Source organism: Brassica napus, chromosome C5, assembly GCF_020379485.1.
Source record: "Brassica napus cultivar Da-Ae chromosome C5, Da-Ae, whole genome shotgun sequence".
In the NCBI taxonomy this organism is placed as follows: Eukaryota; Viridiplantae; Streptophyta; class Magnoliopsida; order Brassicales; family Brassicaceae; genus Brassica; species Brassica napus.
The window spans coordinates 47,665,102-47,682,884 of record NC_063448.1 but is presented as its reverse complement, the minus strand read 5'-3'; the positions used below and the strand labels follow the sequence as shown (position 1 = coordinate 47,682,884).

Below are 17,783 nucleotides of genomic sequence, written 5' to 3'. Positions count from 1 at the left end.
TTACAATTAATATAACTTATTCTACTCAAACGTACGATCGAAATAATAACACGATGATTTTCTTTTCAGTAATTTGTTACTAATATCATTTTTGTTCGCTCGTTCAATTTTAACAGTTCACTTTATTTTATTTTTCTACAGTACATTTTTTTTCTACAGTACATTTCAGATTCGAAGTCATCTAAACTAACATTTTCCATGAAAATATTTTATTCCTCTACTACACCAGATTTTGTCTTGTTTTATTCCTCTACTACACCAGATTTTCCACGAAGTCATCGAAACTAACATTTTCCAACGAAAAATATTGTGTAGGAGAACGTAGAGGGAGGATGATTGTGCAACGGAGAGGTGAGGCGTCAAAGGAGGATGTTTAACAATTAGGTTTAACAATTAGGTTTTGCAGTTTAACAATTAGGCGCCAAAGGAGGATGTTTAACAATTAGGCGTCAAGGGAGGATGTTTAACAATTAGGTTTTGCAGTTTTCTACCGTTGGTTGAATGAATTTTAATTTATATATTCAAAAGTATTTTTAAAGAAAAGTAAATTTCTCAATTCTTGTGATTTAGACCAAAACATCTATATTATTAAAAGAGAAGTATCCATTTGAAAATGTTCTTATTTCATTAATTAAACTCCCTATTTTTTTACTTGTCTTTTTCAGTTGCATTTATGAAATATCGTAAAACGAATAAAACTGCCTAATTTATTACTTGTCTTTTCAGTTATATTAATGAAATATGGTTAAATGAATTTAAACTTCCTATTTTATTGTTTGTCTTTTTCGGTTACCTTAATAAAATATCTTTAAGTAAATTTGGACATAATGTCATTTAATCAACCAAAAAAACTCATGAGTTATCCTTACGTGCATAATTTTAATAATGAAGATTTTAAAAAACGTGCATCATTAAAATGTTACCTAAAACTTGCAGCACTAATATATAACATGCATCAATAAAACAAGAATTTGACTCACACAATTATACGAATATTATTTTCAGTTGATTAAATTTAAAAATAATTATTTATTCAAAAATATTTAAGAATGGCTATGTTTTTAAAAATTATATGGTATTATTTGTTCATAACTCATTTGTCATTTGCTAAATTGTTAGAAAGAAAATTTTAGCATAATATAACTCAGTTGTCATTTGCTAAATTTATGGTTTTTATTTATATTTTTTATTATTTAATTATAATATTTTTATTTTATATTCGAAAGAATAAATGAATTTTCTTTCAAACAATATTTTTGAAATTTGTATTTAAAAAAAAAAAATCAATTTAAATTGTTATTATCATTGAATATAATTATTTTTGATATAATTTAAGTTTTCGTTTACATCAAAACTCATCATATTTTATGATAATTTTAATTTAAAATGTAATTTTCATATTTTTCAAACAAATTGTAAAAATATTTTTTAAATATTTTGTTATAATTTTTGAAAAAATATTGAGTTGCATTTCAAATAAAAAGGTAAATATATTAAAAATATTCTAATTAAAATATGTAAAATTTAATATAGTTTTAAGGAAATGGTCAAAATAAAAAAAAATTACAAATAAATAAAAATCATGATTTTTTTTAACTAGGTGGATCATTATTTATATGATATCGCATACGAAATTTTTTTTCTGTTTTTACAATTATCTAATTAACTCTATATACTCATTTTTTATATTTTTTTATATGATATCACACATTCGTAAAAAAAAATAGATAGTTTAAGATGCAAAAAAATATTTACTTAATGAATATAATATGAACGAATATTACAAATACATCATTTAATAAAATAAATAATTAAAAACTGAAAATTAATATCCGCGCTGGCGCGCTGGTCAGGGTCTAGTCATATATGAAGAAACACATGGAGTATTATTTATTATTTAAAGATTTACTTCAATTCAAATCCAAATCATGCTCAATAAGGCAATATGTAGGTTCAGATCTATTATATATAGATAATCCTTATCGTTGACCATTGATATTTTATTGGTTACCGACTATAATTGTTTATTGTTTATATAATTGATTACTTAATAATTATCTACTCTTCAACAGCGCAATATAAGAGCAAGTGCAACGGCGGTCCATGTCGGATCCTTAGCGCTAATCCTTAGCTTAGGGTTAATATAATAATATTAATTATCCGTGTAAACCTAAGGATTGTCCCGTCGAGAAAGATTTTAAGGGGCTGATCCTTGAGTATGTATCCTCTTCTAACTGGGTGGGCGTTGGTTTGTGTTTCGTTGGGTCAAGCGAGAAATCTCATTCTCGACCGAAACCGTAGAAAAAAAAATCATCCCGAGTAAAAGGCGATATCGGAGGCGATTCATCTCTGTTTCGTTTTTGGTAAATCTTTCTCTAAAATCGTTGATTTTCGCTTAATTAGATCAGTTATCTTCTTGTTTCCTCTCAATCGAGTTGGATAATGGGGTTTATATCGATTTCGTTTAACGATTGAAATTACGGTTTTAAAAAAATTTGGGGATAAATCGATTTGGGGAGATTTGTATATAGGGTTTCGAATCCTATATTGTCGAAGATACATGCAATGACATTATGGAATCCCAAACCAATAAGAAAAGGAGACGTGCTTATATAAAACGAGACCGTGAAGCAGGACACAACCGTTTATGGAATGACTACTTCAGCGAACATTCAACATTCACGGCACATTTTTTCAGACGCCGGTTCCGCATGAATAAGGATTTATTCTTGCGTATTGTGGTGAGCCTCTCGGAGAACATTTGATTTTTTTAGACACAGAAAAGATGCAACCGGGAGGTTAGGTCTTTCTCCACTACAAAAATGTACGGCGGCTATTCGTCAACTTGCTTACGGTACGACGGCTGACTTGGCAGACGAATATCTCCGAATTGGTGAAAGCACGGCACTTTCGTGTTTACACCATTTCACTGACGGAATAATACAGTTATTCGGAGATGAGTATCTACGAAGGCCGACAGCAGAGGATCTTCAACGATTGCTTGATATTGGAGAGAAACGCGGGTTTCCTGGGATGGTTGGAAGCATTGACTGCATGCATTGGGAATGAAAGAATTGCCCAACCGCTTGGAAAGGACAGTACGCACGTGGATCAGGAAAACCGACCATTGTCTTAGAGGCTGTGGCTTCACAAGATCTTTGGATATGGCACGCTTTCTTCGGTCTGCCAGGTACTTTAAATGATATTAATGTCTTGGATCGGTCTCCTGTTTTTGATGACATTTTCCAAGGCCGAGCTCCCACGGTCGAGTATGTGGTCAACGGACACAAGTATAACTTGGCCTACTATCTCACAGACGGTATATATCGCAAATGGGCAACCTTTATCCAATCTATCACAAGCCCTCAAGGTCCTAAGGCAGAATTATTTGCTAAAAAACAAGAAGCAACCCGCAAAGATGTGGAACGGGCTTTTGGAGTATTGCAATCTCGATTTGCGATTGTGAAGAACCCGGCTCTTTCATTGGACAAACAAAAGATAGGGAAGATTATGAGAGCATGTATCATACTACACAATATGATAGTCGAAAATGAACGAAATGGAAACATTCGGTACGATGATTATGAATTTGAAGAAGAAGACGTTACAAGAAGTTCATGGGTGGGTAAAGACAGGTCTACAAATATCCATAGTATGCTCGGCATTCGGGATGATGTTCACGATACCCAGGCACATCATCGATTGAAATATGATTTAATTGAAAATATTTGGAACAAATTTGGTGATTCATAATCATGTTGTATCTTTATATTTTATCATCTTATAAACCGTCGTGTTGTTTCTTTATATTTAATCATCTTTATATTTAATCGTCTTTTTATTTAATCATGTTATAAGTAAATATTTTATATTTTACTTTCTAAAATAATAAAATACATTTAATATTTTTTTATTCATAAGGACTCCAAACTGAGACTCACCATTGGACTAAACTTTTGGATTATATCCTTAACTATTAAAAAAATAAAATAAAATAAAAATAATAGTTTTATATGGCTAAGGACTCCGTGGTGAGTCTCACCATTGCGGTTGCTCTAACAACCATAATTTATGTCCATATCATAATTTATTTGTCCATAACACCCTCTTATTTTAAGCACATTCACTTTCAATGATATACAGAAAGTTGTTGAGGTTGTGAAAAGTTTACTAACATCTAGTTCAAAATCATTTTGTAAAGATTGTTATATTGCTTTATGGTTTTGACCAGTTAAATAGGTTTAATAAATGCCCAACGCCTCACCTTGGATTCTCTGGTCACTCTGGATCGACCGCAACAATCTGCTTTTCAACAACAAAACCTTAACCCCGGAAGACGTTCTCTCTGAATCTAGTTTAGCTGCAAGAGAATGGCAAGATGGACAGATTAAAAATCAGCAGATGGAGAAGCGAAACTCACCTTCACCGGGACCAACATCGGAGTGTGCGATTTGCAGGAGGATGCGGCTTGGAAGAACCCGGGAAACATTGCTGGATTCGGGTGGAATATCATTGATGGAACCTTGTCGCACTACAAGAAAACAGCGGTATTCTGACGGACATTCCGACGGAAAATGAAATCCTCGGAATTTCCTCGGAATATACCGACGGAATTCCGAGGAAACATCAATCCGTCGGAATATTCCGAGGAAATTCCGAGGAAAACGGAAAAAACCGACGGAATTCCGAGGAAACATCAATCCGTCGGAATATTCCGAGGAAATTCCGAGGAAATATTAGAGGGATTTTACAAAATTCCGAGGAAATTCCGAGGAACTAGTGATCGATCGATGCGTTTTTGGACATATACCCATCGATCGATCACATTGTTACGCTTTGGTCCATCTTAGTGATCGATCGATGCGTTTTTGGACATAAATCCATCGATCGATCCGTTTATAAAAAAACATTCGAGATTTTGAAACCCCAAACACTAGTTCCTCGGAATTTCCTCGGAATATTCCGAGGAAATTCCGAGGAACACTTGATATCCTCAATCGATCGATGGGATAATCTCATCGATCGATGGGATAATCTCATCGATCGATCACATTCTTACGGCCCGGTGCATCTACGTGATCGATCGATGCGTTTTTGAATATATATACATCGATCGATGCGTTTATAAAAAAAAATTGACGTTATGAAACCCCAAACACTAGTTCCTCGGAATTTCGTCGGAATATTCCGAGGAAATTCCGAGGAAGAAGAGGGTTTCCTCGGAATTCCCTCGGAATATTCCGAGGAAATTCCGAGGAAATAGGGTTTTTAAACCGAAAACAACGTTTTGCGGTTTGAATAACACCTATATAACCCTTATTAAGGGTCTTACGTTCATTATGAAGTCAAAAATTTGTTTCTTACCCTATAATAAACACTTTTCCGATTGTATGAACGAAATCCCCACAACATAAGAGAAACACTTATACACTTTAATGAACGGTAAAGGGAATACTTACAATTCGTTTTGAAATTTTTTATTTCATGGTTTATGCTCATCTATACAAAGAATCCTCAATGGTATGCATTACAATTGTATAAGAAATGAAATACGGCAAAAAAAATTGATGTTTTGAAACCCCAAACACTAGTTCCTCGGTATTTCCTCGGAATATTCCGAGGAAATTCCGAGGAACACTTGATATCCTCAATCGATCGATGGGATAATCTCATCGATCGATCACATTCTTACGGCCCGGTGCATCTACGTGATCGATCGATGCGTTTTTGAATATATATACATCGATCGATGCGTTTATAAAAAACAAATTGACGTTTTGAAACCCCAAACACTAGTTCCTCGGAATTTTCTCGGAATATTCCGAGGAAATTCCGAGGAACAATATAAATTAATAGAAATACATGCACAGGATATTTTTTTCCTCGAATTAATGAAAATATTCCGAGGAAATTCCGACGGATATTTAAGTGGCCGTCGGAATTTCCTCGGAATATTTTCATTTAACCGGGCAAACAAGCCGCCAAATATTTCGCGAAAATTGAAATTGAAATACTGAGGGAATTCCGACGGAAAATATCCGTCGGACCCAAGGTTTTATAAACTTGAAACGCATCTTCTTCCCCATTTCTCTCTTCTTCCCCATTTCTCTCTTCTTCCTCTCCGGCGATCTCTCTCTCCTTCCGGCGTTCTCCACCTTCTCTCGCGACGATCTCTCCGGCGAATCCTTTCCATTCCCTTGCAAATCATGTAAGGACCCTATCCCACTCTCTTAGGTCCTATTTGTTAGGTTTTTAAGTAGATTTGATGATTTTAGAAGGTTTTTGATAGATTTTTGTTAGGGTGATTGGTTAGGATTGTGATTTGTTGTGTAATAGGTTTAGAATTGTGATTTGGTTGTGTTGAATTGATTTAGAACTTTTTTTATAAATTGTTCATTATTTTTGTATTTACAAAACGTTTTTTCTATATAAATTCGATTTTACAAAACGTTTTTTGTATATAAATTCGATTTTTGGATTTATAAAAGATGATTTCATATTTATTAAAATATTTATATTTATTAAAACTAATTTTGTATTTATAAAACATTTTTTTTTGATTTATAAACACTATTTTTTTTATTTTTGTATTTATAAAAACTATTTTTAAATATACAAACCGTTCTTTGTATATAAATTCGATTTTTGGATTTATAAAAGATGATTTCATATTTTAAAATTAATTTTGTATTTATAAAATATTTTTTTTGATTTAAAAACACTATTTTATTGTTTTTTGTATTTATAAAAACTATTTTGTATTTATAAAAAGATGATTTCATATCTATAAAAATATTTATATTTATAAAACTAATTTTGTATTTATAAAACATTTTTTGATTTATAAACACTCTTTTATTATTTTTTGTATTTATAAAAACTATTTTGTATTTATAAAAAGATGATTTCATATTTATTAAAACTAATTTTGTATATATAAAACATTTTTTTTATTTATAAAAACTATTTTATTATTTTTTGTATTTTAAATATGTTTTCTATTTTAATTTTAATTTTATATTTTCGAATTTCAATTTAAAAAAATAAATTTATAATTTTTTTTTTAATTTTGGAAATATTCCGAGGAAGTTTATCCCTCGGAATATTCCGACGACATCTTCCTCGGAATATTCCGAGGAATTTCCGACGAACTTGTGGTCCTCGGAAATTCCGAGGAAATAGGGTTTCCTCGGAATTCCGTCGGAAATTTCCGAGGGATTTCCGAGGAAATATGAATTTCCGAGGAGTTATTTCCGAGGATTTTTTTCGTCGGTATGTCGTCGGAATAGCGTTATTCCGACGACATACCGACGATTTTTTCCCTCAGTATGCCGTTGTTTTCTTGTAGTGTCGTTTACCTTCTCTGGTTTTGATTTGAATGTTCAATCCTCACTCCTTGCAGAAGGTATGGCCATGAGAGAAGCTATGATCAAGTGCATTGAATTGGGTTTGGTAGCTGTGTGCTTTGAATCAGATTCCTCTCAGCTGATAAATGCCATTAATGAGGAAAAGATGGAAATTTATGGAGTTGTCTCAGCACTGTTTTGCCAACCTATCTGCCACCGCATTAACATCCGGGTTTATCCAACGAAAGGATTCAAAAGTGAAACTAGAAGATAGAAGGATGATGTCAAAACAGTGCTTGAATGAATGTAAATGAGGCCTTTATGGCTGAGACTTAACCACCTTGAATGAATGAAATATTGTTGTGTTAAAAAAAAAAAAATTGTCCACCGGCACTGTAATACTGGGTCTTATCTTTCGTGCCAACTTCTCCGTGGAGTTTTCCGTGTACGTCCCTATATGAAAATATTGATTTCCTTCTGTTTCGTGTAAAGGAGCAAGGAATGAGTTCATAAGTGATGGTTGTGTTCCCATGAATCTTATGGTATATTTGAAAACGCATGACAGAAAAAAATTTCAACAATAGTCCAAGGAGTCGTAAAGGAAGCAAAGAGCTGGATGCTAACTCAGCTAGTAACAGTAGTATCACTATCAGTCATCGACATGGAGGACCAGCAATAGATAATCAATAACTCATCACAGTCTCTTGCCCCATCTCGGTGGAGATGCCAAATAGATGCTGTGATAAACAAAAGCGACAAAGCTGGTTTGGGTTTTGTGCTGTTGGACGAAGAAATTCCAGTTCTATTTAAAGCGCATGGAAAAATTTGTACTGCTTCACCCCTACAAGTGGAAGTTGAAGGCCTGTTGTGGGATAAGCAGAAAATGTAAAACACAGGATCATGGAAATTCGTTTCAAATCATACTACGAACAGCTTGTAAAGCTAATTCAGAAATAAGAAGACTGGCCAGCAATGGCATCTGAATTGGATGAAATTAAAGCTCTCTCTATTGATTTCTTTTTCTATAATTATATTTAATATCCATGTCGACTGTCTTGCCAAAGGTGACCAATCTAACATAAATTAGTTAGATTAATACTAATACTTTACATTTGTGTTCAAGATAAATCACACAATTCAATATCTATTCTAAAAAATAAAAAATAATATATATTCTATAATATTTATTCGAATTTGTAATAGAGATTATTATATATACTTTTTCACTAGGTGATTTTTCCGTGCTCATGCACGGGTATAAATATTTCTAAAGTAAACATACTATAATAATTGATTTCTATTTACTTTTAATTTTAAATTAATTTATAATTTGTATGCATCATTTATTTTAATAATATTATATTATTTTAATTATACATTTGATTTTATATATGTTATATCTAATCGGTTTTGTTGTTTTTACAATCGATTTACTTATCATTTGGGTAAATTGAATTGCATCTCTGAATTCAATTATAATATTTTTTATTCTATATATTAAAATTTTGATTACTTTCTTATTTGCATTTAGGTAGTTGTTGTCTTAGATATGTAAATATATTTTATGAAGATTGTGTATAACTTAAGATATATTAAGCTTAGAATGAAATAAAAAAATAAACTAAAGTGTCTGATACCAAATTATATAAATTAATATAACGATAATATTCTAGAGTCTCATGCATACATAGAAGGTTTACAAAAGAACTAAATTGTAACAGTTGGTTAATATTTTATTTTCATTTTTAATATGTTTTGAGTTGTTCTATGATTTATATTGATAAAATAAATTACTATTCTTAAAAAATTATAAATTTTTATCATAGTTAAATCTAGGATTTTAGATATAAGTTGGATTAGTCGAGTTTCTCATGTTGTGAGTATATTAAGTTACATATATTCTATCAAATTCAAAATGAAATATAATTTTTTTTATTATAATTAAGTCAAATTAAATCAATTTTATTTATCGTTTAAACGTGCATGTATTTTCATAATATTTATCAAATTATATGATGTTTTTTAAAAAATATTAGAAAATAAAGCGATGATCAATAGGAAGTTACATGCATAAAAGTAGCTGATACAAGTTGATTAAAAAAGTAGCTGATATATTTTTGGAAGAGGAAATTTTACTTTTACACTTTGTTTAATACCACTATTCAAATATACACTTAGAAGGAGGACATTTTCAGAAATACCTAAATCATTAATAGGCAAAAGACAAAAATAATCCTCTCACAATTCTAACCTAATTTCCTATCTCTCACTCTCGACGAGATCGAGCGACGACGGCGACGAGATCGAGCGACGACGGCGAGATCGAGTGTATCCTCTCGCATGCACGAAGCAGACGAGATCGAGTGACGACGGCGAGATCGAGCAAGAATCACAAATTGTAAGTAATTTTCTCAGATTTTGTTGTTACGATCTAAGAGAAAGAGTTATCTATTAATAGTCGGATATAAGAGAAAGATTTTCGATAGTGAACATTAAGTTTTTGAAAATTTATAACTATTTATAAATCTAAGTTTTAGGACGACGGCGATTCTAACAACGGCGGCCTCTCTCACGAAGACGACGAGAAAAGGTCTTCTCTCTCACTAGTCACGACGTCTCTCTAGAAAGAGCATCCGGTGACGACGAATAACAATCACACTACACGATTCAAAATTTCATCTAAAAAAATGCCGTCTTCTCCTAACGATTCTCCTCTTCATGATTCTCATCTTCACGATTCTCTACAAGTAAGTTCCTAAATTTGGGTATCTTTTTGTTTGTTTCAAGTCATTTTTTGAATTTGTTATTTCTGTTATAAGAAAATATAAGAAGATTGGTTGAGGATTGTCATGTTCCTAGTTAGATCTAAGAGAAAGAGTATCGATAGTGAAAATTGAGTTTTTTTGAAAAATTATAAGCCTTTATAAATGTGGGTTTCAAGTAATTATAAGATGCGTGAACTCAAGAAGTGTTGTCTTGTAGTGCAGTTGGATAGCAACGAGTTTTGCACAACCTTGAGATTGCCTGGGAGGGTTTATGAAGCTGTAGAAACACCAGATAATCCCAAAGCGATAATCCATCACTCAAAGATTGATTATGTCGAGAAGGTAGAAAATATATTAGGAAAAGAAGAGTTCTCTTTGATAGAGAACTCTCACATTGGGAGCATTTTGAAGGTGGTTAAAAGGAATAGGGTTCAATTTTCAGAAGAGTTGTTCCATTTTCTAATGCAACGAAGAGTATTGGCGCAAGGAGAGGATCTCTGGTTTACTTTCTCAGACCAGCCTATGAGGTTTTCACTAAGGGAATTTCATCTGACAACAGGCTTACGTTGTGAGGAAGATCAGACAATAACAGAGCCGCAGTTCAAAATAATGAAGAAGCCATACCTTTGGATGCTGGGCAAGAATGATAAGTTTACGGTGAGAATGTTGTATGAAATGTTTAAAGAGAAAGCACGAAGCATGCCAACACTAGAAAGATTATCCCTTGGAACATCAATAATCACAGAAGCGGTAATTATGGCAGAAAACCTGAGTTCTAAAATCCCGAGAGACAGGTTGCAGCGTTATATGAACTATCGCTTACCCAAGATGGCTTGGGGTAAAACTGCTTATAGCATCTTGATGAGAAGTGTAAAAAGTTTGAGTGCAAGTTCCTGGACAGGAGATAGTTATGAAGTGAGTGGTTTTGCGCTAGCCATAAATTTGTGGGCAATGTCATCAGTGAATGTGCTTGGTAAATCTTTGGGAAAACCATTGTGTCTACATTGGGACTCAACAAGAACTCCGACAATAACTGAAGTGTTAGAGCTGGAGAAGAAAAACAATGTGAGTTTTTATAAGCGTGTATAAATATATTCGTATTGTATTGTTTGAAAAGTGGATTTCTAGGGACTCCTTGAAAAGGTCCACAAATCGGTGTCTTGTAGGGATTGTAAATGTGACGTGTGTTTATAAAAGATTGTAAATGTAGTTTTATAAGGACTATATAAATTAATATATATGAGGTTTACAGAGATTTGTTTTATTTATTCTACAGGTTGAGGTTAGCACAGTGATTGGATTAGCTGAGGAATACAAACATTTGGTGGGGGCAACACAAAGTGACGATACTGACTTTCACAGTGTTGTGAAACTAGTTCAACAAGGATACAAAATGAGGAGAAGCGATTGGGAGAAAGGTTTTGTGGATATGTTTGTTGCAACAGAAGATATAGGTCAACAACGCAAGACAAAAGACGAAGATGCAGAGCATGGTGAAGATCTGAACCATAGTGAAGATGAAGAGGAAAAGACAGATGAAGAGAAAAATAAAGATGAAGAGTATCAAAAGGATAAGGAGCAAAGAAAAGATAAAGATCATTCCATGTCTAACAGCGAGAAACTTGATAAGCTAATTCAAATGGTTCGTGATTTGGATAAGCGAGTAGTAGTGATCCAGAATGTTTTAGGAGTTAAGGTAACCAATTGAATTTTACCAAGTACTTATCAAATTTCACGTGTTATTTTTCTCTAACGATTTCACTTGTTTTTTTTAAGTTTAATGACGGTTCACCAAACAAAGATGATTGTGAGAATGGAGCTAGTTCTGGTGATAGAAGAAGTGCACAAGATTACGAAAATGAAGAAGATACAATTGATGAAGAAGAAAACTCTAGTGATAAAAAAAGTGCACCAGATGATGAAAATGAAGAAGATACAATTGCTGAAGAAGCAAACTCTGAGGATGGAAGAAGTGCACAAGATGATGAAAATGAACAAGAGATATGTGATGAAGAAGCGAAATCTGGTACAGAGCATCTAAGGGAAGAAGAGAATATTCTTGGAGAAAATGAGACTACACAAAAAATCACTCAAGACGAAGACACATAAAAACTTGAATCAGAAAGTTGCTTGAAACAAACGTCGCAGGTATGAATCTAAAATAGGATATAAAGGTTTATAATTTTTTTGATTTAGTGCTTGGCAAATTGAATTTCTTATTTCTTTTGTAAGTTACGTCGCCTACTCCAACATTCAATACTCCAAACTTTGATACAAGGGTACAAAATTAATATATTTTATAAGGCCTTGTAAAAGTTTAATGTATATAGCATAAACATCTAATTTTCAAATTTTTTGTTTGAAGGTTTCATCGCCTACTCCAACATTTACGTCTCCTAAGTTTGATCTCTTTTCCCAAGAAAGTCATAGTGGAAAAGGTACAAATGAGGTATTTTATAAAGATTTATAAACTATTTCATGATCGATAAGGCCTATTAAACAATTATATAAAAACAATTTGCATGAATCAGGTTCTTATGAGAGATGTTTGTGAGATTACTGTTTTCCAACCTCTAATGAAAATTAAAAAGAGATTGGTACAACAAGACAGTCAGGTTTGTTTTCCAAACCTTATAAGTATTCATTTATTTTATAGACATAATAACCCTTTGTAAAAACTATTTTTTTTTGTCTGTAGGTAAACGAAGATATTGAGCCTCCACTTCAAAAGAAGTTTAAAGCTGATACAGATAATGTTCCACTAAGAAGAAGTGAAAGAGGTCAAATACCATCCATTCATACACAACCACCGTTTACAGCAGTAAGGAAGAAACATCTGATTCTTCATCCCTTTGAGCCAGTTGATAAAACAAGAAAAGAAAAGATGAGAGAATGGAAAATGTCAAACAAAAAAAAGTAAGTTTTATTTTATAAGAAACTATATATTTCATGAGGTGAAACTAGATACCTACATAAAAAGTATGAGTGTCCAATGTAGGAAACTGAGAATCAATCAAGAGATAGTAACCGCAAAGTGGTTTTCAGATATTGAAACTCCGGGAAAAAAGCTTTCAAAAACGGTTAGACTATATGTGAACAAAAATTCATTATAATCCCTTATAAATTTATATTAATCTTCTTTATTAAACTATATGATCGCTTTTCTGAGTATTTATTATTTTTGTCTCAGCGTATTGAAGCAGGTTTTGAGTTGCTGAAACTGAGACAGATAAACAATCCAGATTTGTTTCTAACCAAATTGCCTTAGTTGTTGGAGTGAAGTTTCTTGAAGAAATAGATGAGCTTTATGATGAGTTTTTAGATGACAAGAAAGGTTTCCAATTTGGAACAGGCTTTGACAAGTACAACATAGAGAAGAATATCAACTTCCTCTATTCGGCTATTGCAGTAGCAGAGAAGTATTGGCTTGGAGTTGTAGTCAACTTGGAGAAGAGAAGTATCACATCATTCAATTGTGCAGCAATGAAGTTCACAGATGCGAGTTTGGTCCCTGACGTTAATGCATATGCGATAGCTCTCCCATTCATGATTCGCAACTTCTTCAAAGATGTCAGCATGGATACAAGCAAGTTCTCGATAAAAATTGTAACTGAAGGTTTTCCACAGGTAACATCTTTATAACTGCTATTAACTCTTCATGTTAGATTTGTATCATAGATCAAATAACTTATATTATAATTTATCTGCTATGTTCTTAAGACTAATATATTACTAAAACATTTTTGTTTCAGGTTCTTAAAATAGAAGACAGTGGAGTTTATGCATTGAAGCCGATAGAGTGCCATGCAATGCGTACAGTGGACTTGACAAAGCTGAGTGAAGAAAAAATTGCAATCGTCCGAGAAAAGTTGGCGGTTGATATCTTCTCGGAATTACAATGAGTACTAATGTGGGAATGAACAAAAACTTTATCACTTGCTTATAGTTATGTGTGAACAACTATCTGTTTTATGCGTGTTTGGTAAACTTTGTTAGTAGAATTATGAGTATTATGAGTATTAAGAGTTTATGACTTCGATTTATGGCTTTGCTTTAATTTAGAAAGTTAAATGGTTTATTACAATGGTTTATAAAATCAAATGAGTTTAAGATATATAAAGGATTATTTAAAAGTTACAAAATTTATATCTTAGTAGCTTTATAAGACCTTATTAAAACTGGTTTTTTACCTCTTGTAAAATCAAAACAAAATGGTTTATTACAAAATTTATATCTTAGTAGCTTTATAAGACCTTATTAAAACTCGTTTTTTACCTCTTGTAAAATCAAATGAGTTTAAGATAATATAAAGGAGTATTTAAAAGTTATAAAGATTTTTAAATCTGTGAAAATTAATTTATAAAGGTCTATAACTAATATAGAAAGGCTTATAAATCGTTTTTCAAGAGCTCATCAGTTCATAAAACAAAAAAGAATTAAGGTTTATAAAGTCGTATAAACAACCAAAATGATTTATAAATCTGTATAAAATAATTTATAAGGTCATATAAATTTTATATAAGATAAAAAATAAAACTGATTTTTTACCTCTTGTAAAATCAATCGAGTTTAGAATATATAAAGGCGTATTTAAAAGTTATAAAGACTTATAAATCTATAAAAATTAATTTATAAAGGCTTATAAATCAGTTTACAATATTTATATACTAAAATAATGATATGTAAACACCAATACTAGAAAACGTGCTAACCGTAACGAGTATGTGATATGGTTTAGTGGTAAGTTGAGGTTACTATAAATTTCAGTTTAGACGGAATCCCGGGTTCGACCCAGGATCTCAACAATTTATCTGTTTTTAATCATTTACCAAAGGGATGGCAAAACAGTAAATTTAACTCTTCTCACGCCACGTCTTCATCCTCTCCACTACGACACGTTTTTTTTTTTTTTTGCTTTCTTGTTGTTTTCTATCATTTCTTCATCCTTTTCTATGTCCGTAAATTCCGAGAAGAAGAATCAACACAACGATCTTCCCCATTTTGAATTATTATCGTGGCAAAGGTTATTGAGTTTCATCTTCAATTTTGAATCAACAATCTAAATTGAATTGAATTTTTGTTTGAAACCTAATTGATTGACTTAAAATCTCAATCTGTTTCAGTTTCAGTTTCAATTCAACTTGAATCGATTTTAGCAAAAGTTAATTCAAGAACATTCTCTGTATTCTCTTTTGATTTTTTATATTCAATCTAGATCAAATTGAAATTTCTATTTGCTTTTGTATATACACTCCAAAATCGAATTGAATTTTTTTATGGAACCTAATTGATTTATCTAAAATCTCAATTTGTTTCAGTTTCGTTCATTTGATCTTTATTCACCTTCTTTCTTTCTTTTCTTGATTTTTTTTTTGTGCTCTGCATTTCCGATTCCTTTTCAGTAGTAACCAATGAAGAATAATTTGAAGAAAAAAGGAAAACTTTTGTCTATTGCCAAAGATTGTGAAGTAGAAGTATCTCTTCAAGAAGATGGGTTCAAAGGTTCTTGGTTTAGAGCTATCCTCGAGCAAAATTTGACGAGAATAAAAGGAAAAAAGCTTCGGGTTTGTTACAAAACTTTGTTCAACGAAGACGGTGTAAATCCTTGCAAGGAAAATATTGAACGACGTTTTATTCGGCCGGTCCCGCCAGAATGTCTGAATGAGGGTGTCGTATTCAAGGAAGGGTCGATGGTGGATGCTTATTTTAATAATGGTTGGTGGACTGGTCTTATCGTAGTTGAAAGGCCAGATGGTAGTTTTTTGGTTTACTTTGATGATCCACCAGACATAATGAGATTCATCAGAAGCCAACTGAGACCTCATGCTGATTGGATCGGCTCCGAATGGGTCAAAAGCAAAAACAATGTATTGTTTTCTTTGTATGTTTTAAGTTCTAAAATTTTGAATTTTTGAGGGCTTTAGCTTATATATGATTGTTTTGGAATTGAAGGTATTGAGTCAACACATGTTTAGAACAGGAAAGTTGGTGGAAATGACCCGTGAAATTAGTGAAAGTGAAAAGGAAAAAATTTGGGTCCGAGCATTAGTAATTACAGAGATTCGATCACAAGGAGATGATAGAAGAAAATTTCTGATCAAAAGATGTACAATCTCACAAAATTCGAGTGATGAAGCGGAAGGAAAACATTTAATAGTTGATATTTTCAAAATCAGGCCATCTCCTCCTCGAGATCTTTGTGCATAGTACAGTCTGAACGACTATGTTGAAGTGGTTGTTACACATGGGTGGCGCAAAGGTCGAGTGACGGAAATTTTCCTTGAAAACAAGTAAAAAGTGTATCTCGCTGCCACAAAAGAGGATGCGATTTTTAATTATACTGAGATTAGGCTGTCAATGGAGTGGCTAGGTGGTGGTAGTTGGATCAAAGCAGATGAGGTATTTTCTCACACATAAGTTGTATTCATTTTTGGTGTACTTTAAAATCTTCCTACATCATTTTTTCAGAGAGAATTTGAAAATAATGCTGCCACACCAATCAGACCAGCTCAAGAGAGCCCTAGTAACACACTTGTTTTAGAATACGATGAAGATGATACAGTGAATGATGATGCCACCGGAATCAAATCCTCTCGAGAGAGCCCCATTAACACTTCTTTTTTAGAAGCCACTGAGACTGAAACACAAAACCATGAACCCGTAGATGTAAGTTTTAAACTATAACCCCCTTGTGTGTTGTCATAGGCTTCTTTTTCTTATCGTTAAACTATATGTTTTTACTAATGAATGATGTGTAGGGAGTGGAGTTACCATTACCTCAATAATCAGATGATATGATGGATGATGTAGCCACTCCGATCATAGACCCTCAAGAGATACCACAAGGTAAAATGCAAATTAGGATTTATAAAAGCTTATAAATAATTTATGAAGACTTACGAATCTATATATTATAATTTATAAACTTCAATAAATAATTTATAAGAGCATATAAATAGTTTACAAGGGCTTCTAAATCTATATTAAAAATTTGACAATTATTTTATAATGATTTATGAAGATTTATGAAATAAGTTATAAGGTAATATATAAAGGCCAATAAATAATTTTAAGAAATTTATAAATGTGTATAAAATGATTTACAAATTTGCCAATAATTAATTTATAAAGACTTATGAATCTATATATAATAATTTATAAAGCCCAATAAATAATTTATAAGAGCATAAAAATACTTTACAAGAGCTTGTAAATCTATAATAGTTAACAAAACTATACTATTGTTTTCTAAGCATTAAACCATATATATAACCGGGCCTTAAACATTGATAATCAAAATTGGGCCTTAAAAATAAAACCGTCAAAATTAAGGGTAAAAAGACGGGACCTTTCATCGTCTTCCTCCGTTCGCGTCTGTTCCGATACAAATCTACAACCGCATCTTTTCATCTGTTTTTATATTCCGCCGTTCTCCATTTCTTTGAGTACAAAAACCTACTTTTCACTGGTGGTTTTCAATTACCATCGATTTCTCTTAACTCCGGTAATGTTATTGGTTCTTCTTGGCGACTCTTCTTCTCGCTCTGCCTATAATAGATGTGTGATTGATATTAGTGTTATATTTGAATAATTTTGTTAGAGGTTATGGCCTTTAGGTTTAGTATGTCGTAACTTGGAATATAGTAGACTACGGTTTTTTTTTTGTCATTTG

The 17,783-nt window shown here is 32.2% G+C and overlaps 1 protein-coding gene across 1 annotated transcript; it reads left to right on the top strand.

Annotated features, from left to right (window-relative positions):
- The first annotated feature begins 10,297 nt into the window (after positions 1-10,297).
- On the top strand, positions 10,298-14,013 carry LOC125587320. The gene is made up of 11 exons (XM_048757569.1): positions 10,298-11,176; positions 11,388-11,807; positions 11,888-12,137; positions 12,344-12,390; positions 12,477-12,560; positions 12,643-12,726; positions 12,810-13,027; positions 13,110-13,191; positions 13,302-13,314; positions 13,380-13,738; positions 13,864-14,013. Exons 1-11 carry the CDS (start codon positions 10,298-10,300, stop codon positions 14,011-14,013), a joined length of 2,586 nt encoding a protein of 861 aa, XP_048613526.1.
- The last annotated feature ends 3,770 nt before the right edge of the window (positions 14,014-17,783 follow it).